This window comes from Esox lucius, chromosome 7 (assembly GCF_011004845.1).
Source record: "Esox lucius isolate fEsoLuc1 chromosome 7, fEsoLuc1.pri, whole genome shotgun sequence".
Taxonomy (NCBI): domain Eukaryota; kingdom Metazoa; phylum Chordata; class Actinopteri; order Esociformes; family Esocidae; genus Esox; species Esox lucius.
The window spans coordinates 43,908,001-43,932,981 of record NC_047575.1 but is presented as its reverse complement, the minus strand read 5'-3'; the positions used below and the strand labels follow the sequence as shown (position 1 = coordinate 43,932,981).

At 40.8% G+C, this 24,981-nt stretch overlaps 1 protein-coding gene across 4 annotated transcripts in view; it reads right to left on the bottom strand.

Annotated features, from left to right (window-relative positions):
- The window catches only part of gabrg2 (gamma-aminobutyric acid type A receptor subunit gamma2), a 57,354-nt gene extending 32,758 nt beyond the window's left edge, over positions 1 to 24,596 (bottom strand). For 2 of the 4 annotated variants that reach the window (XM_010871093.3, XM_020047817.2), the window contains exons 1-6: positions 23,779 to 24,596; positions 16,683 to 16,825; positions 13,013 to 13,080; positions 3,719 to 3,939; positions 3,041 to 3,123; positions 1,003 to 1,140 (exon numbers count right to left, since the gene is read on the bottom strand). In XM_010871093.3, the coding sequence (XP_010869395.1) occupies positions 1,003 to 1,140; positions 3,041 to 3,123; positions 3,719 to 3,939; positions 13,013 to 13,080; positions 16,683 to 16,825; positions 23,779 to 23,894 (769 nt within the window). In that variant the 5' untranslated portion in view covers positions 23,895 to 24,596. The remainder of the gene's footprint in view (positions 1 to 1,002; positions 1,141 to 3,040; positions 3,124 to 3,718; positions 3,940 to 13,012; positions 13,081 to 16,682; positions 16,826 to 23,778) is intronic. The other 2 variants (XM_010871091.3, XM_010871092.3) reach the window with 1 other exon arrangement.
- Positions 24,597 to 24,981: the final 385 nt, after the last annotated feature.

Genomic DNA, 24,981 nt, shown 5'->3' with positions numbered 1-24,981 from the left:
TAAAAAGGAACACGTCGCTAACTAGCTTAGCCGATAGCCGGCCGGCACACCACAGTAAACTATTTACCCTCGTAGTTGTGCAGATAACTCGATACGTAGAGTTTGAATCCCTTGTTCCACTTGCTTGTTGGAGCAGGTGACCAGGCATCAACAATTTGATGGACATCACTAATGCTTATTTTAGGGAGGTCTTGGAGACATCTACTAAAAACTGACATTTTGGGCGACGCGGGTGATTGCCTTAAGTAAACCGGAAAAAGATATGCCGACATCTGGCTAAAGCGGAAGTTCGTCCATACGCTTGTGCACAGAGCCTATTGTTCTTCCATAGTAGTCCATTAGGGGAAGTAACTGCTTAAATGGTTTTATATATGGTTTTATACATGAATGATTAAACATTCTGATTCATGTCCTTTGGCCTGTAGTTATGCAGACATATTTTTTTAGTGGCCATATATGCCTGTTTGTGTGAGCCAAACGTAAAACTCCCTGTCAGGCTGTTATCCAAAGAATATCACAGTGACTAGACTTCTAACACACCCCACACATAATAAACGTTCAACTTTAACTACTCAAAACCACCTCTAACCAGTCTTTGATGCACTGTAGCTTCACTGTAGAGGATTTTTTTTTTTTACAGTAACCCTGGAAAGCGGAGTGTATTAATAACAAGGCATTAGACCATTAGCAATAATAATATGCACAGAATTGCATACAATTGATTTGCAAAATAAGTGCAAAGGTCTTCAGCACCAAGATAGGGAAACTGTAATTCCCAGGCCCCAAACATAATTCAGTCACGCCAACAAAACCATGCCTGTTGCTCTGACCACCGAACGCATCAGCCAAGCCCATTTCTGCCCCAGATAAAAACCAGCATAGGAAGACTGTCAATTTGCCAGGGCGTGTGCACGTGCCTGAGAACCGAGGAGGATGGTATAGGGCACTCCCTGGGAAAACCCCAGCACACATTCTGGGAAGCGAGAGAAAGAGGGAGAATACCTGACACGGTGCTGACGGTGTCGCTGGTGTTTCTCAGGCCGACGAAGGAGAACTGATAGAGCCTCCACGAGCGGATGTCTCCCACCTCCACGGAGCTTCTCTTCCATTTGTACACAATCTCCTCTTTGGGGTATCCGTCTAGATATGCCGAGGAGGAAGAGGGGTTAGCTCCTTCATTACCTGGTGGCAATGTAACTCTGGACCAATTAGGGTTAAGGCAACTGCAATGGAAAGTGATGAACTAAGTGCAACTATATTATGACTGGACACTACTAAGGAAATATCTTTGTTCAAGTCTCTGTTGATGGTACATCATGCTAAATAGGGTTGCTATATTAATTTCAGATTGAAAGGCGGTGATGTGAATCTTGATTCATACGCAGTACAACGTAAATGTCGTAGTCTTTGTTTTCAGTCTATCCTTTCCAAGGCCCTTCCATGGCTACTCTTTCAGGACACGTTAGTGGCTGACCAGTGGCGTCGTTAGGCCTGGGCGTTCGGGGCTATAGACCCCGATCTTTGATGAACAGCCCGGATCTCAAATTGACCAGAAAATAAAATAAAAACTAAAAAATAGCCCCATATTTACTCATCTATAATTCCGATCGCCCATGATGACAATCTAGAAGTGTAGGTCGCTACCGTGTACATTGACATTTTCCTCAGGTACATTCAGAACCCTGTACTTTCTGTCCCGGGGGGGGGGCGGGGGGGGGGGTTCTAAGCCCCTAATGTATTGTGATCCTAGGAACGCCTCTGTGGCTGACATTTCTAATGCAACATTTCTTTTCGTGGTGGCAAAGAGAACTATACAAAATGGTGGCAGTAAAACTGCGTCATGTGGCTCTCTTTATCAGAACATTATGAAAAGCATATGCTGCAGCCTTTACTGCAACTGAAGAAGGCTCATGCATATCCTTGGCTTTCATCAATTTTAAATGCGTTTTCCTGTTCTGTTTTTAGGGCTTCAACTCTTATTTTTCAACTCTTTATTTTTCTCTGGACCTATTTAGGAATCTCCCATGGTGCATCAGCAGCTCCCTAACAGGGTAATTATAATAAACCCCTCCCCCATTCACAGTGAACATAGATTTTTTTTCACCAGCCCTGTCTCTCTGGCTACTGTACTGGATCTCTTTATAGTTTAGAAAGAAATGTAAAAATCTTAAGAAAACACCTGCACTTTCACTGTATTCGCTTCATGATGCATTGCTCACTTTAGCCACTTCCGTATTGTACATTAATGTTTTCCTATTTCCGGACCATTCACCAGATAACCAAACATAATTAATAATTTGACAGATTGTCAATAAAAATATTAATATTTTACTTTGGACAGGCTGTCAATTACGAGCTAGCACCAATTAAGAGCTAATTTGATATTTTAAGGTCTAATTTTAAACAAAAATAATTGGGGAGCCACTGGTATAACAGTTAAGCTAGCCAACACAAGTTAAAGTTTGTGGGTTAGCTTTGTTTTGTGGGCCCACGGATTGTAAGTATCCTAAAGTTTTTTACTGTACATAATACATTCAGTCACTGGTACTCTCGGTCTAATAACTAACAGCTCACTAGTAATGCCTTCCAAAACTTTACATTAACAGTAACACATTTACTTTTGTCTATAATATTGCTCAACATAACAGTTTTTTTAACATCAGTCAAAGGTCAACACTGTTTCAAACGCAGTTACTTAACTGAAGTAGAACTGCCAAACGATTTCAGGAATCTTTGGGATGCAGTATTTCGCAGATACAGCAGTTAAGCTGCACGCTAAATGCAATGTTTCATTGTCAAGGGAACACAGTGGAATCTGATCTAAATGTCCCCCCTCTAATATGATTTTTTCACGGTGTGTTCACGGTGTTGATGTCTTCATCAGCATGGTGAGGTGCTAGTTATTGGCTACCGCTGCTGGTGCAGTTAGAAGCGGGCCTGTGGAGACTGTGGAGAGAGATGGTGTGGGTGTGTGAGTGTGTGTGTGTGAGACAGAGTGAGGGAGACGGTGGGGTAGTTCAGAGCATATGGCCAGACTTACAGCTTGAAAACTCCAGGGGACAGGAGTGCTCATCCATTGGAAAGTTGTTCAGTTTAAGCTGGCACTCGGCATCAATAGTCAACCTGCAATGCAGAAACAACCCACAGCTTACATCCGCTGTGCTGGCTGAGGTTGTCAGAAAGCATCTAACACGTTCCGTTCGGTAACACTCATCGCTGATCTCTACCGTTCAGTGGACTTAAAAGTCAGACTAATTACACCTTCTTAATGACAAAATGGGCATTAATAATGACATTACCCATCCGAGCACTTCCTTTTGTCATATCATTATGTTCAGCATTAGGATGACACAATTAGGCACTGGTGAAGCTGGAGCTCCCTAATGAATTAATGAACTGTGGATGCATTCTGGGAGAACATCAATCACTGCTGGGTTGAGGAGTCCGGCCCACCACAGTTCATCCTCTCATTAAACAGAGTGAGGGAGCCTTAGTGAGCCAGTAGCTACTGCTCGTCCTAGACCACTGAGTTGCCTAAACCCGACCACATCACACTGCCTGGCTCGGGCTACTCTCCCGGGGCACCAAATCAGGATAATTAGCGTGATCCAAAGATCATAACAGCGCCGATGGATAACGACCGTCCCCGTCAGATACAGTCAACTGGAGGCCGTCACCGTTTTCCCAAATCGTGTCAGTCAGACAGCGTCGAGCTCACCGCAGTGTGTACAGGATCCGCCCATCGTTCCAGATGCGTAGCATGCGATTGGGAGTGGTTATCCAGTGGGCGTCGGCCTTCTTGGAATTGCGGAAGAAAGTGTCGGGGATCCAGATCTTGCCCACCATGTTGCTGTTCAGACGCAGCACCTTCATGGTGCTGTTGAACTTCAGCCTCCGGTCGTACCACGTCTGGGCAAAGAAAATGTCAATGGTGTACTCCTGAGGGAAGGAAACAGAACACAGACTGGGTTCAGTCAAACCCCGACGGAAGTATCACTCAGTAGACGTTTCTCCTAAGAAAAACATTTATTCAATTTTTTTGGGGGTGGGACAATTAACCTAATATTTTAACTACTACTTCCCTTCACAGGTGCAATCTGTTTTCAGAAGAAGAATCTGCTCGTGCGGCTCAGCTGCCTTTTTCTATGGCAGTACGGAGTGGATTCCATCCATAATTATGTAATATACATGCTGACATTTATCAAGGGAAAAGAAAGCAGTACCCTAGAGGATCTGAGATCCTTAAGTCATACAGATCTGTAAGTATGAATCATACTCCGGATTCCACAAAGATGTATATATTCTGAGGGCTGTTGTACAACTACACTGAAGTGTTATGATGCTTGGGATACATTGGCAGGACACTTTCTCACATGAATATGTTTTCCTATACGGTCACCAAAGCTGAGCTGGGCCATCTTTAACTCCACAGCCCAAACAATCTAATGTTAACTGGGCAATAATGGCTTCTCTTGTAGGCAGAAGCATTATCAAACCACATAACCTCCCCATTAAGCATGTTGCACACACTCTGAAAAACCTGTCTTACATTCAACAGGGCTGGGAAATATATGTATATACAAAGGCTTTTCAATAGAGCAGTGCTTCTCAACCTTTTTGCCTTTAAGGCACCCCTGGTTCCAAGAGAATATTTCAGGACCCTCTCATGTGATTGATGAAATAATTCCTGTTTTCTTTTCCCAAAGTTTTCATTGGGTTTATTAAAATGTAATTAATTACTGCATTACTTTAGTATCTTGATTCAATTCCGAATACAATTGCAAAAGCTGCTAACTCAGTGTGAAGACAGCTGCTGGTTTTTGGGAAGACCGTGGTCAATTAGTGGAGAGATGTTTGAAGGTAAAACATGGCATCCCTCAAGATTTATTCTGGCCCGGCATTTAGTTTTTACGACTGCCTATTCATTCAACTTGTATACTCTATATTAAGAGGAAAGAATGCCATGTTGTAAAAATTTGGGTAGGCAGTCCTTGGCAGAGAAAGGAAATGCTAGGGTGAGATTCATGAGCCAGTAGCTAATTGCAAGACATTTCTAGTTTGATGCATTTAAAAGCAAGAGGTTATTGAATGAGTTGTCATTTATATCCTTTGTTTTTGCTGTTCTTTTATATACAGAACCTTGCAAAAGTATTGAAATTTCTAACAAATTACAAATACTGATTATTGTAATGAAACACCCTGTGCTTTGGAAGCTCCCAGTTAATAAATTAAAATATATATATTTTAAGTGCTATTTGGATTATTTATTTAGTAAAATAGCCACATCAAATATTTCATTTTTAACATGCTTTTCCTTTTCAACGCGAGGCACACCTGGCAGCGTGAGATGACAAGGAACCCTGTATTTAAAACCGCCACAGTATAGCACCAATGAAAGGACTGTGTAGGGTGTGTTTGTTTGTGAGAAAGACAAAACAGGAAAGAAAGGAAAATAAAATAAGAGAGGCCCTGAGTGCTGCACAGGTAAAGTAACTGCCTTGCAGTTTGCTTTGTCTTTGCCAGACCAATGTTTAATCCTGTTCACAGGTTAGCCCAAGGGTCACACAGAGGTTGTGGTAATTGGCCAGTGCTGTCGGGGTCTCTGGAGAAGAGTAATCAAACGTTTGACTTGCCTCGTTAAGAGAACGTGTTGCCTAAGGATTCTAAGGATGCCTAATAAGACCCAGAACGGCATCGGATTTGAATTCAGAGGACACATCTCTCTGTGTCTGCTCTCCTGAGTCTGCTGTTAGTTGCTTCAATGGAGCAGATCCTTGATGAGTTAAATATCATGGAATAGGTGTTTTTTTCTCTTAGGAAATTTGAGAAATCAAATGTAAGAGGAGAGGGCTAGCTAGGCAGAGTTTATTATTAGCTTACATTTTATGAAAAAGCCACACATTTCAAAGTGAAGCGCGTCGAGGCATTAACTTTCCACAAAGCGTTTCCAACAACGAAGCCCAGATCTGCCCCAAAGTGTCATTGATGATATTAACTGGAACTCCTACAACTGTTCTCTCAACAGTTTCTGGACACACATTGGTTTACTGGACCGCCCAAAGCAAACAACTGATCTCTCTTTGCCTTTTCATTTTGACATTTTCAAGAGGGGGCTCTAATTTCCTCGCTACCCCACCTGCCTTGGGGAACCGTAGGATAGTCCATCCCATTCCACCTCAGTCTGATCTTAGCCTTGATGCAAATGGGCTCCCCAACCTACAGTAATAAATAGGTACACTCAAACTGTCAGAAAACACGCATGAAGCAATAGCCACTCTGTAGCGAGCCACTCTCATTAATTTCTTATCTCGAATTGCTATTATGCTATGTCAGTATTTGGACAGCCAGAGCTTGATGTGGTATATGGCTGTGAAAACACACCTCAGTCTAAAGATGGAACACATTTTTGTACTCCTAAATATTCCAAAATGATTAATAGGGCAGCGCAAAGATTGAAATGTTTCCCAACCATTTCCCAGGCATGCACGGCACCGCTGTCCAAATTCTGGTATAGCTCTATTTCCCGGCTGAACAGAAGAAAGTATTGAGAGTGGGATCCCTATTGATAATAAAGACCCAGTCAAACTGGTCGTCCATCGATAATGATAAACCACTGGATATAAATAATTTATGGGAAACTGTTGATAATTGCAGCATACTATTGTAATCCCTATTTGTCATAACTTTATTTAAAGCCTGAAGATGGAAGTGTGCCACAGGGAGTAAAGGAAGCTGATGTAATTACACTACCTAAAAATGGTAAGTGTGCTTTTCTGGCTCTGAACTGTGTTTGGACAAATACAAATTTTCAGAAACCAAGATAACTACCGTCTGCCACACACAAAATTATTAGATGATGAACAGATTCAAACCACGTAGATGAGGTAACTCGACAATTAGTCTTCGCCATAAGAAGTGTAATGATGTTGTCCACACATTGTTAATGACAGTTGAATTCCAACATCATGACTACCAATACAAATGTAGTAACTTGAGGGAGCTAATGTCTTCGGTATAAAAGCTCTAACAGAGTGAACAGCAGGGCATACTATAATATTCACTGGTATGTTTATGCCCTGCCCTGCCCCCACCCTGCCGCGTTCACCAGTCTACCCATAATCCTCTTCTCTTATACACAGAACAAGCATCCTCCCCACAATCTCCTCAACAATAGTCACGTGGCTTTGCGTGTGCCGTCCCAGAACTGACATACTAAAACTGACAGTGTACATATCAAACACATGTATGCACACACAAACACAAAGGAGCACACACACACACACATAAAGACGTGAGCTGCTTGCTTTGGAGGTTATTAACAACAAGGAGATCAAAACAGTGAGCTTTTCTTAACCCCACAGTGACAGAAACTTGTGTTAAGACTCTCTCTGTAGCCTGGCACATGCCGATGATAGAGATGAGAGATTGTTGTGCTGCATTACAATGGAATTGGAACATCAGCAGGGATTCTAGCTGGAGTACAATGGGACACAGTGGCTGCAGGCGCTCAAAGCAATGCAGTCCACTAATCTCACCATACCCATTTTACCCTATTTTTACAGCCCAGCTTAACTCCTGTACTCTGTCTTCAACAAGCAACAACTATGCAGTTTTGCCAAGTTTGGTGCACCTACTCTATACTTCTTTTGGTGTGACCATTCAAAGGCAATAATAACAAGTTATAATATCTGGATGCAGAATCCAAGATGGCAACACGTTAAGTCATTTGTGACTAGTCCTTTGCAATAGTTTAATAAGTAGTGTTTAACCTACTAATTCATGTTATAGAAACTCTACACCTTTGTTGTTTTGTAGTGCAATGTTTTAGCATTGCTGCTGTAAGATTCCGGGACTGCTTCACCCTAACCATTTGTTAATGATGTTTGTTCTCTCTTACTCGTAACTCTTCCTAACTGGCCTGGGCTCTATCCTGTACTTTACTGGACTCAGGAGAAAACAATGTTTTCTGTGGGTTAGTGCATCTGCCCTCCGTTAGATATTGCGTTTGCGGGAACTTGCTCACTCTCACTCTGTTCACTCGTCCATCGTGCCGATGCATTTGGTCAGCATATGAACACAAAGTTTGTCGCTAACAAATTCTAATGGTTTTAAATGACTGTTTTATATTGTCTTGCAACTTGATAATACAATGAACATGCAGTTCGTCTTTCAAAAGAAGACATGAATCAACTTCTTTTAAATAGACGTACCTAGTTATTCTCCTACTGTTAATATCAGGTACTATGCAACTTAACCCTAGCCCTGATGTGTAATGTCTACAAGTCTGGCCTTGGCATTTTTCATTTAAATGTGCACAGCCTGATTTCGAAAATGTATGGAGTTAGGATTTGAGCTAAAGCAACTGATGCTGATGTAATTGCATTTTCTGAAACCTGGCTCTATAAGTCTGCCCTGGATAAGGATATTTGTATAAATGGTTACAATGTGTATCGCACTGATCAAGTAAATTAATGGTGGACTGGCTATATATGCAGCTCTGGAAAATATTAAGAGACCACTGCAAAATTATCAGTCTCTCTGGTTTTACTATTCATAGGCATGTGTTTGAGTAAAATTAACAGTTTTGTTTTATTCCATAAACTACTGACAACATTACTCCCAAATTCCAAATAAAAATATTGACATTTACAGTATTTTGTTTTTAGAAAATAACAACTGGTCAAAATAAAAAAAATCTTTGTTTTCAGACCTCAAAAAATGCAAAGAAAACAAATTCATAAAAAAATTTCAACAACAAAATACAAATATTTTAACCTTGGAAGAGTTCAGAAATCAATAACCCAGATTTTTTATCACATCTTTCACACGTCTTGGCATGCTCTCCACCAGTCTGTCACATAACTGTGGGTGACTTTATGCCACTCTTGGCACAAAAATGTAAGTAGCTCGGCTTTGTTTGATGACTTGTGACTATCCATCTTCCTCTTGATCAAATTCCAGAGGTTTTAAATGGAGTTCAGGTCTGGAGATTGGGCTGGCCGTGACAGGGTCTTGATCTGGTGGTCCTCCATCCACACCTTGATTGACCTGGCTGTGTGGCATGGAGCAATGTCCTGCTGGAAAAAACAATCCTGGGGAACACTATCAGAGCAGACGGAAGCAGGTTCCAGGATAACCTTGTACTTTGCTTGATTCATGCGTCCTTCACAAAGACAAATCTGACCGATTCCAGACTTGCTGAAGCATCCCCAGATTATCACAGATCCTCCACCAAATTTCACAGTGGGTGCGAGACACTGTGGCTTGTAGGCCTCTCCAGGTCTCTGTCTAAACCATTAGATGACCAGGTGTTGGGCAAAGCTGAAAATGTGACTAGTCAGAGAAGTTAACCTTACTCCATCCCTCTATAGTCCAATCCTTATGGTCTTTTGCAAACTTCAGCCTGGCTCTTTGCTTCTCAATAATGAAGGGCTTTTTTTCTAGCTTTGCACGACTTCAGCCCTGCCCCTAGGAACCTGTTCAGAACCATCTTCACAGAGCACTTCACCCCAGCTGCTGTTTGCCATTCACTTTGTAGGTCACTTGATGTCATCCTAAGGTTGTTGAGTGACATTCGAATGAGTTGACGTCATCTCGGTCAGTGGACAGTCGTTTTCACCCTCTGCCAGTCTGTAGCTTTGTTGTCCCCAATATCCGTTGCTTGACCATGTTCATATGCTGTCTTTGAAATGTTCAGCATGGAAGCAACCTGACGCTCACTGTATCCCTCTGCCAGTAAAGTCAGAATTGAACCTTTATTTTCCTCACTCAAGGCTCTTTTGTAAGGCTGAATATTTATTTTATTTAATTCAAATTACCTTTTGAGGTACTACTTGCACTGTTTTTGCCATCCAGCTGGTCCTATTGCAAAAGGATAGTGATGACCACAGCAGTGTTTGTTTTATACTTTTCCTTGTTAAATTAGATTTGGTTCAGGTAATCACCTAATTAATACCTCATTAAGTAAAATGAGGTGTGCCAGTGTTGGAATTAAACAGACACTCAAATGGAATGGCTGCCATACATGTAGAGATGCTGATTTAAGAAACATTTGGAATGGTCTCTTTATTCTTTCGAGCTGTATATGAAGACTAATTTCCTAGTTAGTGTGGAAATGTCTCAAACTGCAGTATTTGCAAACAGTTGGAATTTCTTGCTTTACATCTTGACGCTATAACTGTGGTTGGCTTTTAGAAACCCCTCTACTTTATGTGATGCATTTTCTTTGATGCACCTTATGTCTGTTCTTCACTACAGTGAAATTACATTTGTTGGTGATCTATTCTACAGTATGAATCTTACCCAGTTGATTAATTCATCAATGTTTCTCATAAACACGCTGCTGTTGGTGTATTCTGCATAGTAAATGACCATTGTGCTGTCATGGCTGTTATAAACACTGAAGTCCCAAAGACAAATTCAAACTTCATTTGTAAGAGAAATGTAAGAAATGTAAGATTTTTAGTCATGCATTGTATAATTTTGACTGGAGGAGAACTGAGCTCATTCCAGCTGTGGAACTGTTTGGAAATAATTGAATGAAGGTTTCTAACAATTTCTAAACAAACAAGCCCCATTCCACCGGTTCAGAGTTAAAGGGCAGGATAATCCATGGCTTTCTTCTGAGCTGTCTTTTGTTATTCATGAATGTAATACAATACGGGCAAAGGCAAGGTAACCATGTTCTGATGCTGATTGGCTTAGTTTTAGAAAGCTACAAAAACAAGCGTTCTTCTCTGATCAGGAACGCCAAGTCAGATTTTCTTATAAAAAACTGAATGACCCTAGTGTTTTGGAAGACAATTAAAGTCTGTCTGGTAATAGTAATGCTAATGAATTTCCGTCATGTATATTGAAGAACTTGGTTGGTATATATGACAAACCTGAAACACTGAATTGTTATAATATGAACATTGTATCTGTTTAGCTGTTGGATTGCCTTTCCTAAGTCTCTGTTCAATCGTGTGTTGATGATCTGGTGAGAGCCGGTCAGTCTTTCAGTTTCTTGCCATTCCCAGTGCAGGAGGTGCATACAGCTCTGAAATCCTTAGATCAGAGAAAGCCTTAGGGTCCTGATCTTCTTGATCCATGCTTTTTGAAATTGGCAGCTGATTTTATTTCTGAACCACTTACATATCTATTCAATCGTACCCTGGAATGTAATGAAATACCAAGGATCTGGAAGTCTGCATTTTGTTATACCACCGCTAAAAGGGAGAGATCAATCGCTTTTAAACAATTACGGGCCAATCTCGAAGCTGTCACCCCTGGCTTGAAGTCATTGTTAGTGAAGAGCTAAAGGAGTTTTTATACACTAATTCTGTTTTATCTATGTACCAATCAGGCTTCAGGAAGAAGCATGGCACGATTACAGCAGCCAAGAAGGTTTTAAATGATATCACCAATGTTCCTTGATAACAAACAGCACTGTGTCTCACATTTTATTGATCTCCCTAGGGCTTATAATTCGGTTAATCATGCTAAAGCGATACTAAACTGAATCATAGGTCTTTCGGAGCATGCTTTTGAATGGTTTGCTAACTATCTGTCTGTTAGAACTTAGTGTGCTCAACTTGATGGGCTCGCATCTGAAAAATTGCCTCTTTTTGATGGTATGCCCTAGGGATCAGTACCTGGTCCCCTGTTATTTACTATTTACACAAATAATATAGAAAATAAATCCTAATTCACTTTTATGCTATTGAAACTGTCATTTATTGTTATGCCACATCTCTTGGGAAAGCTTTTCAGAACTGTTCAGACTCCTTTTAATGCTGTTCCACACACCCGGAGTCAATTGAAGCATACATGCAGACTAAACCAGACTAAACCAGACTAATGCAGACTAAACCAGACTAATGCAGACAAAACCAGACTAAGCCAGACAAATGCAGACAAAACCAGACTAATGCAGACAAAACCAGACTAACGGCAAGAAACCGCTGAACCTTCATCTGATTGCCAGGACATTGTAATGGAGGCCATGACTTCATATAAATATCTTGGAACATCAATACATGAAAAGCTTTCTTTTAAATTACATATTCAACAACCTGCAAAAATTAAATAAAAAAGAACTGAAGCTGAATTTGGAATTTTATTTTAGGAATATGGCTTGTTTTTCTTTTGAAGCTACCTTTATGCCTATACTGGATTATGGCAATATGTCCCATATGAATGCTTCTTCTCAGTGTTTGAAACCAATTGACACTCTTTACCATGGAGCAATGAGGTTTATTTTAAATTGTAAAGCCTGTATGCACCATTGCACTTTATATGCTGGGCTTGGCTGGCCTTCCCTGGTCACCTGCCGGCTCAGTCACTGGTATACCTTTATTTTCAAAGCCATTCTGGGTTTGTTACCTTCTGATTTGAGCATTTCTTCTTTCCTGCAGAAATGTGCTGGGTATTGTTTGTAGAATGATCCTGCTAACCGTACCGAATGCCTCAAATGAATTTTGGGCTTTTAAAAAGGGCTTCTACACTGCCCCATCGGCTTGGAAAACCTAACAAAATGTTTTAAATTAGAAAACTTTTATCCCGTGGTGTGAACACATCATGAATGATGTATTTGAGTCTGATTCCTTGACTTGTCCATGTTTTTAATTTGCTTTTATATGGTTGTGAATCATGATTAATTTCATTTTTCTTAAATTACATTACTGAGATTTGTTTTATGTTATCTCTTTGTAATGCAGAAATGATGACTTGCTGCCTGTCTTGGCAGGGCGCTCTTGAAAAATATATTTCTAATATCAGAGGGCCTTTTTCTCCGTTAAACAAAGGTTCAGTAAAACAAAACAAAAAACCTGAGCTGGAATCAAGCCATGTAATATTCTGATTTTTGCAAGACTCCAAGGAACATTACAACATCCATTGTACTGGAACTGTGGAATTTCAACAAAAAATATGTCCAAAAAAAGGCAATGATGAAATATTGAACTAATACAATTCTGTTAAAATAGTTTATGTAAGATCTCAGTGTCATTTGTACGGGGAATTACATACTCACCATATTGATAGCGTTTACTGGGCCAATACTGTTGACAAACATGTCCGTGTGGATCACAGTTGGTTTGACTGAAAGATAAAAACATAAGTGTCACAGATACAGAAAAACCTCAATCCCAAACTGTTAGAGCAGGAAAATAAAACTACTGGAAAAAGAAATATAGACTGATAAGGATTACATCATCCCAATCCCCATCCTGCTCTGCTTTTAAATGATCATTGTCTGATGTCAGATAGAACATAACATAATCTCCAGGAGCCAAGAAAATATTGAAAGCTATCTAGAATCAATTCAGTCGATTTTGCTTATCAACTGCCACCGCGACAGATTGGAGCCGCTATGGCAGACAATGGCTGGCTAACACCGCGCACCTGCTCTGGCAGCTGAACGCGGCTAGCAAGCTTGTTGAATGGGGCGACAGGGAAGCTTAATGAAGTGGCAGGGTGTTGGTCCAGTAAACGAAAGGTCACTGTTCTAATTAGTGGCTGACCAATTGATAGGCCTGGCTGATTAATCTGGGCCAATTGGAGGTTTGGAAAACAATCAGTAGTCAGCGGTATGAATGCGGACTATAGCCATTTCCTTTTTTTTTTTTTTGTGAGGGCGGCACCTTTAAACTAAACCATTAAAATGTGACCACCTGTTCATACAAAACATCAAAAGGACTGCATGTTGTTTCTATCAAGAATGAAAACATTCAGGTTACTAGCAAGCATGAAACCACCACAAGTGGTTGATATTAGCTGGTTAGCTAGCTGACTAAAAGGCTTCTAGCTATTAGGCTACATCGTTGAATATAATTCATGTTGAGTTTATTCCTTTATCACCATATCACGACTATAGCCAAATCAAATTTGCCAAAGGTGGTTAAACAATTTATTTTGAAAAAATATATATTCTTGACAGGATAGAGAAGCGGAGAAGGACAAGATTAATCACATTTCAACTTGCAGTATCAAAAGCACCAAGGGAAATAATTAAATTAAGGTATCTAATATTTTGCTTGTAGCCTATGAAGACAGTGATTCTTTCTCAAATGTTTTGACCCATAGACCCGTAAAAACAGTAATTCAAAGCTTGCAACCACAAACCTTTTGTTTGAAAATTTGATCAAATCAGACACTTTTAGAAAATTGTTTACTTTTGTTATTTAGTTGATGTGACTGTGGTAACTTGCTTGAAATTGCAGCCACACTACTTTTTTTTTAACCCCTGGGCCAGAGAACCCCATTAGCAATCCTGCTGTAGGACTCCCTGCAACAAACCAGTCAAATGAAGAACTAAAATGATTGAGTCACCCCACCCCCCCAAAAGTTTAAAAAAATGAATCATTAATCTCAGGTCAGTAAAAATAGTCCCTCAATAAATAATAGTTCACTAACTGCACATAGTAGCAGCTAGTGTTCATTACTGTGATGACATCGTGAAGCTGTCCATGGTCCTGAAAATATAATATTGCTGCACAGAACATTTTCTCTCTATGTGTCTCTCTCTCTCTCTGTGCATCTCTCTCTCTCTCTCTCTCTCTCTCTGTCTCTCTGTCTCTCTGTCTCTGTGTCTCTCTATAATATTTGAGCAGTGGGAGCTAATGGCAAATATCATTTTGGGCAGCACTTCATAATTTCACTTCATAACAGCTAAGTAAATATTGCCGATGAAGGTAGAAGAACCAGAAAGCTTGGTGTCAGAAGGAGCATGGCACTCTTTCAGCAGGCCTTCCATGTCGCCCCTACTCAATGTCAATGTCCAAAGCTGACCATGGTGCCGGAGCCTATTTCATAACACAACATTTCAGTGTGTCTATGGGTGGAGAGGTTCTGACCTCACTAAGACTGACCCGATCTCTGCTTTTTCAGTATATGGATCTAGTGAAGGTCTTTGGAAAGCCTTTCAGACACACAACACAAGCATGGCCTACTGTATAGTTTGTCATAAATCACAAACTCACTCATGATTGAAATAAATGTTACCGAACAGCAATATAGTTTTACTGTAAACTGCTGCTGTGTTTCTAAATGCCAACATTTATTCCTAAAGGACAAACTTCCACTGATGGAACTGCGTGTGCCGAACATCTACATGTTATTGACTGCACTATCCAAATCAAATCTCATGACACCTAAGTATTTGAGCGAGTTTTACTTCCATTTGACCAGCTGGTAAATGCAATTATTTGAAAAATCATGTAATTGAATCATGAAGAAAATCATGAAGAAAAATAACAACTCTGAGATTAATCCCAGAAACTTGATGTCTTTGTAATAGTATGAAAGAGTTCATCTGAAATTTGTATTTATTAGAGTGTTTATTAGTTATGTTGAAAAGCTACATTATATTGATTACAATTGGCAAATGGTTATCTTGATAAAACCCATTGTATTATATGCTTGTGTGATATTACCATATTAACCAAAAAAGTAAGAAATGCTGTTGCTTACCTTCTCAGTTCTTTATGAATATTAAAGACATCTTTTTATGTTAGAAACGTTACCATATTATTTAAAGACTCCGTTACATGATAAAACTACTACTTTAACCATGGGAACACCTAAAGTTGCAACGCCATGTAAAAGTAACAAAAACAAAAACAATCCGTCCATCCATTTGAATCACCTCATTTAATAATATTCTATCCTGCGTGGTATTATGGCTGATGTTAGAAAACAACTAGAACATTTGGTCTCTCCATAGATTCAAACTTGCAATGATTTGAAAAGTCTGGGGTGTTTCCTCACGTCTACTGTCCCCGACCTGCAACGCAGTCGAAACAGTAACTCTACTTAACTATACATTTCCTCATCATTGCCCCTAGTGGCCAGTTGGTGCCCTAACGTATCATAAGATAATTTACGAATTAGTCCATCAAAGATGTACATAGAGTATCTTGCGGGTTCCCCAGAGACCAGCCTGATGTTGTGCACACCTGCATGGCATGAAGCATACGTTTTTCTTCCACAAACACAATCCAGACTGCACCCTTTCAATATCACAAATTGCAGAAGAGAAAATGTGTCTTCCTGCCTAACTCTTGTTTAGTCTATAGCTATACATAGACTGCAGCAGCATTAAAATTGAATGAGCTGCACAATGGACTTCAAAAGAACTGCGGGACAATCTGCAATGAATCTGAATCTCAGTTTTCAGTGTTAGCAGGAGAAAAAACTTAGCACCCTTGGTTGTGTTAGCTAATTATAACCCACTGTATCCGTGGAAATCTCACGGTTCAGGAAGATGTCTGGTATAGACGCATTCCCGTGCAAAAAGGAAGGGAACACAGCTACCAGCTAACGTGAAGGAACAGAAAGCAACTTCACTGACTCTGGCCCACAGCGGTGCAGTGATTGACAAGGCTAATAGGCCAATGATGGATTACCAGGCCACCCCTGTTCCACAGCTCACAGAGCCCCTGCATAACAATGCCAGCATGTGGTTGCTGTTGCGCTAACGTCTACATGAGTCATCCTGTGGCGGGCCTATGGGCCCGTAGACGGAACGCATTCAGCGCGGCGTGTTCAGAGGCCTGCTCGGATCACGCTGTCTGCTCATAGCCTGCGCGACTGACGTAGGTACGTAGTGATGTGACGGTGTCGATGAGAATGGATTGCCGACAGGGAAGGTGCGGGCCATAGCAGCGACAGCCAATCCACGAGCGGGGTGTTGTAACACCCACCTCCGATATCTGGTCGCAGTTTGTTGTCGTAGCCATCTAGTAGACTGTTCAGGATGTGGGTGACATCGCTCTCGTAGACTTTGGGGGTCAACACCCATGTTTTGTTCGTCACTTCATCGTCATCGTTTTCCGTCTGGACAGAGCTGGGGAGAGAATAGGAAAACAAATGTGATCAGTAAACCGGACAGCTAGGTTTAAACCAAAGGTCAAAACTGGGATGCATGGCCAGAACTCCTGCTGGTTGCCACTGATCTCTTCGATGTCCTGAACAGACCCCAGACCCACAAAACAGCTGGAACAGTGGATTACTGCAAACAAGAGTGCCATAGTTCCCAAAACCCCAGTTAAGGGAGAATAATGGAGGGAGAACATTCTAGTGAACTTGTGTGCAAGGTGCCAACAGTTGATCGGACATAATTACATTGTGTGAGGTGTAATGTGGCTACTTGTTTCTGAAAGCTCTTTTCTGTGTCGGAACAGAAGGGTCAGTCATGTGTCTCGGCTCCACTTTCACTCGCAGTCTGGAGAGAAACATCGGGAGAGAACAGTCTGGTTGCACGTACCCAAAACCTTAAACTCTGAAGAAGTGCAAATTGCGAACAGTTATTCAGCTCTTTCATTCGAAGGTCTAAAAAGGACCCATTGGTACATTGGATTCATTGGTTCTCTGCGCTATTCACTCCTCAAGTAGAAGGGTCAGCGTTGAGTGAGTTGGCTCAGCTCGGCGGAATTACTCAACCAAAACAAAAACGTTATGGGACATGGGTAGAGAACATTCAGGTTACCCAAACACTTACCTAAAACAAAGAAGAAAGGAGTATCTTGTAGCAGGGCTGGAATAATGAGGTTGGGGGGAGTGCACTTACAATGGTGCTGCATAGACAAGCTAGATCTAGACATTACCATGGCAACACCTTGTTATGAAGTGAGTTCAGACTAACGGATTGTAAGCTCTGAAATGTCGTCGCTGTCATTCCCGAGCTTGGAATACGAAGGAGCTCCCCTGTCCCGGAACGTACTGAAGCAATCGCAACTCCATAACCGTGGCACCGGAGGGATTCACATAACGGAAGAACCACGAGAACCGATGGCTACCGGAAGGCCTCTGAGCCAAAAGAGGCTTCAGGGAAAAAAATTATTCCATGGTGCAAAAACAAAAGACGATATTACATCTCTCTCTAATGGCTTTCTCATGCACGCGGGCATGGTGCAGCAGTTTGTGCTGTGACTGCCAGTTTTCCTAGGCTAGGATTTGAGGCCCTATATTGCTATATGAAGGCCCCTCTCATTCATTAAAACGCAGGGATGGAGACAGGACAACTTCTTTCTTGGACATTGTCAATCGATATGTCACCTCTGTTCTAATCATACAAGGCCACAACAAACCTGTCTTCCCTATGAATGATACAGCAAGAGCCTTAGAGAATTAGTCACAACAATATGAATGCAGAGTGTGCTAACAAACATCTGTTGCAGACGGGAGGTAGTCTATCAGCTGGAGACTTGGGACGAGAAGCAAATAGTTGCTGGTTCAAATCCCCAAGCTGACAAGGTGACCTTTCAATATTTCCTTGAGCATGGCACTTAACCCTAACTGTTCCAGGGTCTCAGTCAAAAGGTTGACCCCCTGGCTAAGAACCACTCTGATTGACAGGAGCATGATTTCTTTCCTAGTTTGGTGTACCTGCTGTAACGAAACGACAGTGTTTTTCCATCACGGTCCTTGTCTTTTTATAGGGAGACAATTATATTGTAAGACTAATTATTTTCTTTAACATTTTATTCTCTGCTGTGCCCCCGCAGGAGCTAAATGCCGAGTAATATTTATGTAAAATGTAATCTCAATTGCAGTGTTGAATTGCAGAACATATACCATCATGAAAATAATACTATACTGTATATTGTATCGGCACCTGAATATTGTGATCAACTGGTATTAGGTGGTTCCTGGCAATTCTCCATTCTCATTGAACTTTACATGTTGCTTTGGATATAAGGACCACACATTTCACCTGCTGGCAACCATCTGGATCTTCTTCTCTCAAACTGTATGTATGCATTCACTTTCTTCACAGATTAACCACTATTCATATAACAAAATATTCAAAAATAAATATTGTGGGCCAGCGGTCAGTTGACTAGCTTACATTTGTTGACAATACACATCATCCGCCCAATAAGCCGCCCAATAAGCCACATGTCAGAGATGTCGCTTACAAAGTACACACAGACATACAGAGACAGAACCACAGCCCAGCCCACAAAAATGAGCTTAAGTCATTAGTTTCATGCAGATCAGTCACTCTGGGCCAGAAGTGCAATGTTTCAAGTGTTGTGATGCTAAATTCAAAATAAAGTGAACAATCTGGGTGTTAGTCTAGTGTAGAGCTGATTGAGACTATAGCTGTTACAACATCTCTGTGCTGTCAACGGTAATCCTCCAGAGAGGTCTGGATGAAAGGGATCTCCGTGAATGTCCCAGACACAGGACTGAGGTATCACTTTAATTTGGTAAAGAGAGGCCTATCAATACGCCCAAGCTAGACTGGGATTCTGGAGTGCACTGGAATGTAGGAATGTTATTCTAGCGAGAACACACTACAGCTGAAGGGCCTCTGAAACCACGAGAGTACTGTCTCTTCCACTGAAACGTTCCATTGGGCCTTCGCCGTGACTGACACCGTGATCATATGGACCAAATGAAAGAGAACTCGGAATGCAAAACATCAACTTAAGGACAATCCAACGACAGCAGTAAGGTTGTATACGCTCTGTGACTCAGTTAGTATGAACCCCAAATCTTTAACAATCCCGACAAGACCTCACAATGAGTTACTTAACCGTCATTTAAAATGTCACAAAGGGGAACGTTTACCACACAGGACCCACAACGGGGTGCTGGGCGTCCTGTTCATACAGTACTATAGATGTATCACATTCCCATAAGCAGTCCTGTTCCTAACTCTCCCTTAATCCAGCCGCAAACAAGACGCATCACAAAACATCATTAGTACAATTACTACACTAAATAAAGTTTAATTACAATAGCTAGCACAGTGTTAATGAAAGACAATATAACAGACTGCCTAAATGGAGTCCAAACAGAATTTGAGCTGTTATTGTCATAAAAACTGCTACAGGATTTGTCCTTAGTTGAATAAGATAAATATGCCTCCTTTGCTAATTTCCTGGCGGGTGAGATTATAGTTTAACTGACATTTGGTTAAAATGGCCTCCCTGTGTGCTGTCCAGAGGACACAGCATTATTAGTGACAGATCACCTGAGCTGTGGTGGCCTGGTCTTCCATAATTATATCACCTCTGACAGAATCGCTATTCGTAGGGTCGGTTTAGCCTTACTGATTGGAACCAGACAGAAAACAATTAAGATGCACTATATGGTCTTCAATTAATAATAAAATAAATAAAAAAGAGGAGTCAGAGCGTTCAGTTCATGGTGTCTGTCATACAGAAAAGAACAATGTCTACAAACAGATTTGTTAGGGGAAAACGGTCTACCATCTCTTCAACACAATCACTGGAGAGCAAATTCCATTGTCCTAGGAGCAATGCAATCACAAGCTAAAGCAGAACGAATGAAACAGAGGAGGTCATTTGAAACAGAGGCCATCCTGAGTTGCCTCAATATCCCCAGTTATCTTCCCTTAATGTCTAATGAACAGGTACATATCAATCCAAGTAGTCCTACCATAGAATCAGTCACGAGTTGGCGTGGTATATGGCCAATATACCATGGCCAAGAGTTGTTCTTAGGCTCGACGCATCGCTGAGAGCAGTAACAAGTGATGTGATGTCATACCTGTGACATACAGTCTCATAAACCCAGGCAATCAGCCTATCAGGCTTTATAACGTTTTTATATTGACTGGAGGGTCCTGGCTACGTCTGTTAACAGTTCAACCCTGAGAACCAAATCCCAGCACTATCTTAGGATAAACATTGCTCCAAATTGCTTCCCATTGGTTACGGCAATTACCTAAGTCACAGAAAGAAAAACATATTGCACCCTCTGGTTTTAACTGCACTTCCTTACATTAAAATGCTTACTGGTAAACCGGGCAAGCCTCCAAAACCACTTATAAAACAGGTGGTGGCAACAGCACCCCGGGAGAACCTTTCTCATGTAATTCCCAGGAATGTTTTGAGCAGTAGGCTCAAAACCTTATTAACCTACATATAGCAGACCCACTTAAAATACCATAATCATAATGTTAATGTATAACCTTTTTCTTAAATATATTTACATTATATATGGAACCGCTTGTGTATGTTGAACAAATTATAGTACCTTTTAAAAAATATTTTTGTACAAAAACTTAAACAAACGTTTGGCTTATTGAAAATAGGCAGTGAGGTAGAGCTTCTGTTGCCATTTTGGTTGGACTGGCCCTTACCCAAGCATCTGCTGTGATCACACAACCAATGTGTCAGGCCTTTATCTACTGTGATCACACAACCAATGTGTCAGGTCTTTATCTGCTGTGATCACACAACCAATGTGTCAGGCCTTTATCTGCTGTGATCACACAACCAATGTGTCATGTCTATCTACTGTGATCACACAACCAATGTGTCAGGCCTTTATCTACTGTGATCACACAACCAATGTGTCAAGCCTTTATCTGCTGTGATCACATAACCAATGTGTCAGGCCTTTATCTGCTGTGATCACACCACCAATGTGTCAAGCCTTTATCTGCTGTGATCACACAACCAATGTGTCAGGCCTTTATCTGCTGTGATCACACCACCAATGTGTCAGGCCTTTATCTGCTGTGATCACACCACCAATGTGTCAGGCCTTTATCTGCTGTGATCACACCACCAAAGTGTTAGGCCTTTATCTGCTGTGATCACACCACCAATGTGTCAGGCCTTTATCTGCTGTGATCACACCACCAATGTGTCAGGCCTTTATCTGCTGTGATCACACCACCAATGTGACAGGCCTTTATCTACTGTATCACACCTCCGAAAATATACAACAATCACTGTTTCCTGTTGACTTGACTTATGTCTACAGTGATTGTCTTGTTTGTAGTTTTTTTGAAACAGGGTTGGATAAAAGCCTTTAAGATTTACACACATCTGTTAATATGCTTTTCGCATGTCTTTGTTGTTTTGAACTTGCATTGTTTATATTGTATACGGAGTATAGGAATATAAGGGATAAAACCTCACTCTTTCTTGTACTGCATATTAGACTTCCTTTACATAGACTTCCAGGGAATTACTTGAGGATGCACGGGTTCTCCCTGGGTTCTCCCTGGGTTCTCCCTGTTGCCACCACCGGTTTCCTTTAAGTGGTTGTGGAGGCTTGCCCAGTCAAGCAGTCAGCTTGAGTGGAAGTTGGATGAGTATGTTGTTGTTATTCGTATCATACAACCTGAGGTACCGGCAAACTAACTAACAGGGGTTTCACAGTCCACATGTCATTTAAAAAGAAATAAATTCAATGGTATTTACTTCAGATTTACTTTAAATTAATGTGTGAAAATAAAAACCCACCCCAAGTCTTATTTGTGTCTGGCCTTGTGTTTCACTTTACTGGTACTGGTATCATGTTATTATTGTTTTCTTAGATATATGATTGACTAAATACGATGCAGCCTTGTTGTATTTATTTGGTAAACATGACTTGCAATCAAAGTGTAGTTATTCCATGTCATGCTTTTAATGTACCAGTTCATGTTATCTGTTAAAATCTCTGACCAAAGGTCCAAAATGCATATGTAAAACAGTGTTCTGTACAACACAATCTACTTAAACACATTTTGAATCCATTTGCAGGCTAAAAATATTTTACTATAATCGCACACAGTTGTAGGCATCTTCATCTAGGCCAGATAGCTCATTTTTATCCCATAGTTACTGAATGAAGACTGATCTATCACCCTCAGTTTTTCACGCTCAGGTATAGCACACAAGACAGAGGCGATGCGTGCCCAAACCAGGGGTATTCAAATCTTATACTACGAGGGCTGTACCCTGCTGGTTTTCTGTTCTACCTCATCATTAACGGCATCCATCTAGTGTCCCAGGTTTAAATAAGACCCTGATTACAGTGTTGGAATGAAAACATTTAGTGGATTTGAATATGCCTGCCTTAAACCATCGGCCTCCTTCACAAGTGTTCGTATTGTTTTGGTGCAATGGCTGCCTTTTGGTGACATTTAAATGAAGCATTTTCTTTTTAAAGATCCAGAAGTTAACAGTGAATCTGTAGGCTGTACTATTCTCAAATGTTAAGAGAGAGTCCATAAGGCTCCGTACTTGTTTGACAGTTGCACTGCTTCTGTATAATGTAACTTTAAGTCTTCCATTTTGAAATTGTGTGATTTAGTCCATCTAAATTAGTTTTATAATTCTAATGGCTGAGGGGTGGGTGTGGGATGGATGTCAGACAGTGGCTTTTCCTTTGAAGTTCTACAGGAAGTACACAGTACACAAAAAAAGGAGCTGGGAATGATGCATTGGATCCTGGAATAAGGTACATGCATCAATAGGCTGTCTTTACACATGCCATTGGACTAGTAGTTACAAAAATAGTAGCTACTAGTCCAAAAATAGTTCGCTTTTAAATAAATATATGTTGTATTACATTCGCTTTAAGTAATGTTCAGTCGAAAACAGCTTTGCCCAGCAAGCCCACAGTACCGTTATTATATCCTTCTACAGTGAATAAATCCGTGAAAAAAACGGACCGCTATTTTTATATTCTAACCTCACAAAACCAAAAACACAATTCTGTTATTAATTGAGTCAAGTTAAACATTACAGCAAATCGACCTGACGGAGCCAATACCCAATATGCATCTGCCAACAGGGCATCAAAATGTGTGAAATACATTCCTTGACATGTTACTTAACAAGCCATGGATGTGTGACATGCAACCGTAATAAGCAGACATGGTGTTTTATTTCTGAAAGAAAGCATAAGGCGAAGGTAAAAGGAAAATAGAAATAACTGGGCTGGGCTCTGATTTTACAATGAAAAAACGACATATTCAACCAGCCATACATGCATGCAGGCTCAATTTGAAAAAAAAAGAATCCTTGTATTTGTTCCGCTTACCTTGTAGGAAGATTAGCGAATAAAAACACCCAGAGAAATAGCTTTATAGGGAAGGAAGGCTTCGCCATCGCTGTCGAGCATTGAGATGCTACATTTGAAGAAGCCATGATCACCATCTTCTTTTCCCCTTTATTATAGACCGACGTGTCCCCTTATTTACTGTCTATCCTCACCGTGATACATTACGCACATAGCATAAGCGGCTTGTATTAGCATTCGGTTCGGAAAATGTAGACCTGCTTCGCTGTTCAGGAAATCGGCCAGAAAACCGATTGAATCGACGCAAGCTTCCGCGATTTAAAGAAATTATAATACAAAGTACATAAAATACAGCAGCACCGGAAAAGCATAAAATCCAGCAACTGAGAAATATATTGGAGCGTCAGTCTGCAGATTAACTCTGGGGTCAAAGAGGAACTGATGCACGTTGCTGCAGCATAGATCAACACATGCGTCGTTTCATCAGACGGAAGCGGAGATATGGTGAATGTAAAATAAACATTAGCTTGCTACTATCCTAAAAAATATGGCTAAATGTTTTTCAGTGTTATTTTTATTATACTAGAAATGCCGTATACTATAAGAGGGTATAGTTGTTTTTTGTTCAGCGTGCGACGGACGTTTATTAAATTCGGTTAGACAGCAAACATCTCATATCGCGGTAAGAATTAGGCTTTAGCGTAGTCTTTCACTTCAGGAACAGTGGGAACTATGCATGTTTCCATGAACTGAAAGATGTGACCTAACGTTGGCTATAAGTGACTCGTCAAAATCACGAAAAGATCCTCCACGGTTTTGCGTTTAGCACCACGGACAGCTCCCCCCCAGGTTTCCTCCGGCGATTGCAAAGCTGTTATCCGGATTTTTTAGGTTGTGTTATGAGGAAAATAAAATGTCTATCCGTTATTTGCAAAGTGGAAGGAGTAAGGACAGTATTTAGTTGACTTATTTATACAAGTCTTTATTGATTATAACATTGCAACCATTGTATTGTATAGATAGTAAAGGAAATGTATCAACTGTTTATTGTCAAACCCTTCATACAGGATGTTTGGTGTTGGTCTTGGGTGTTAGTAGTTCAGGACTGCTGTTGAGCCAATAAGATGTAACACTATAATGCTATAGTGCTCACTGGTCTCTTTTAGGGGCACCAAAGTGGCTCAACATGTGGGTTAAGGACCTTATTAATGTTGCCTCACTTAC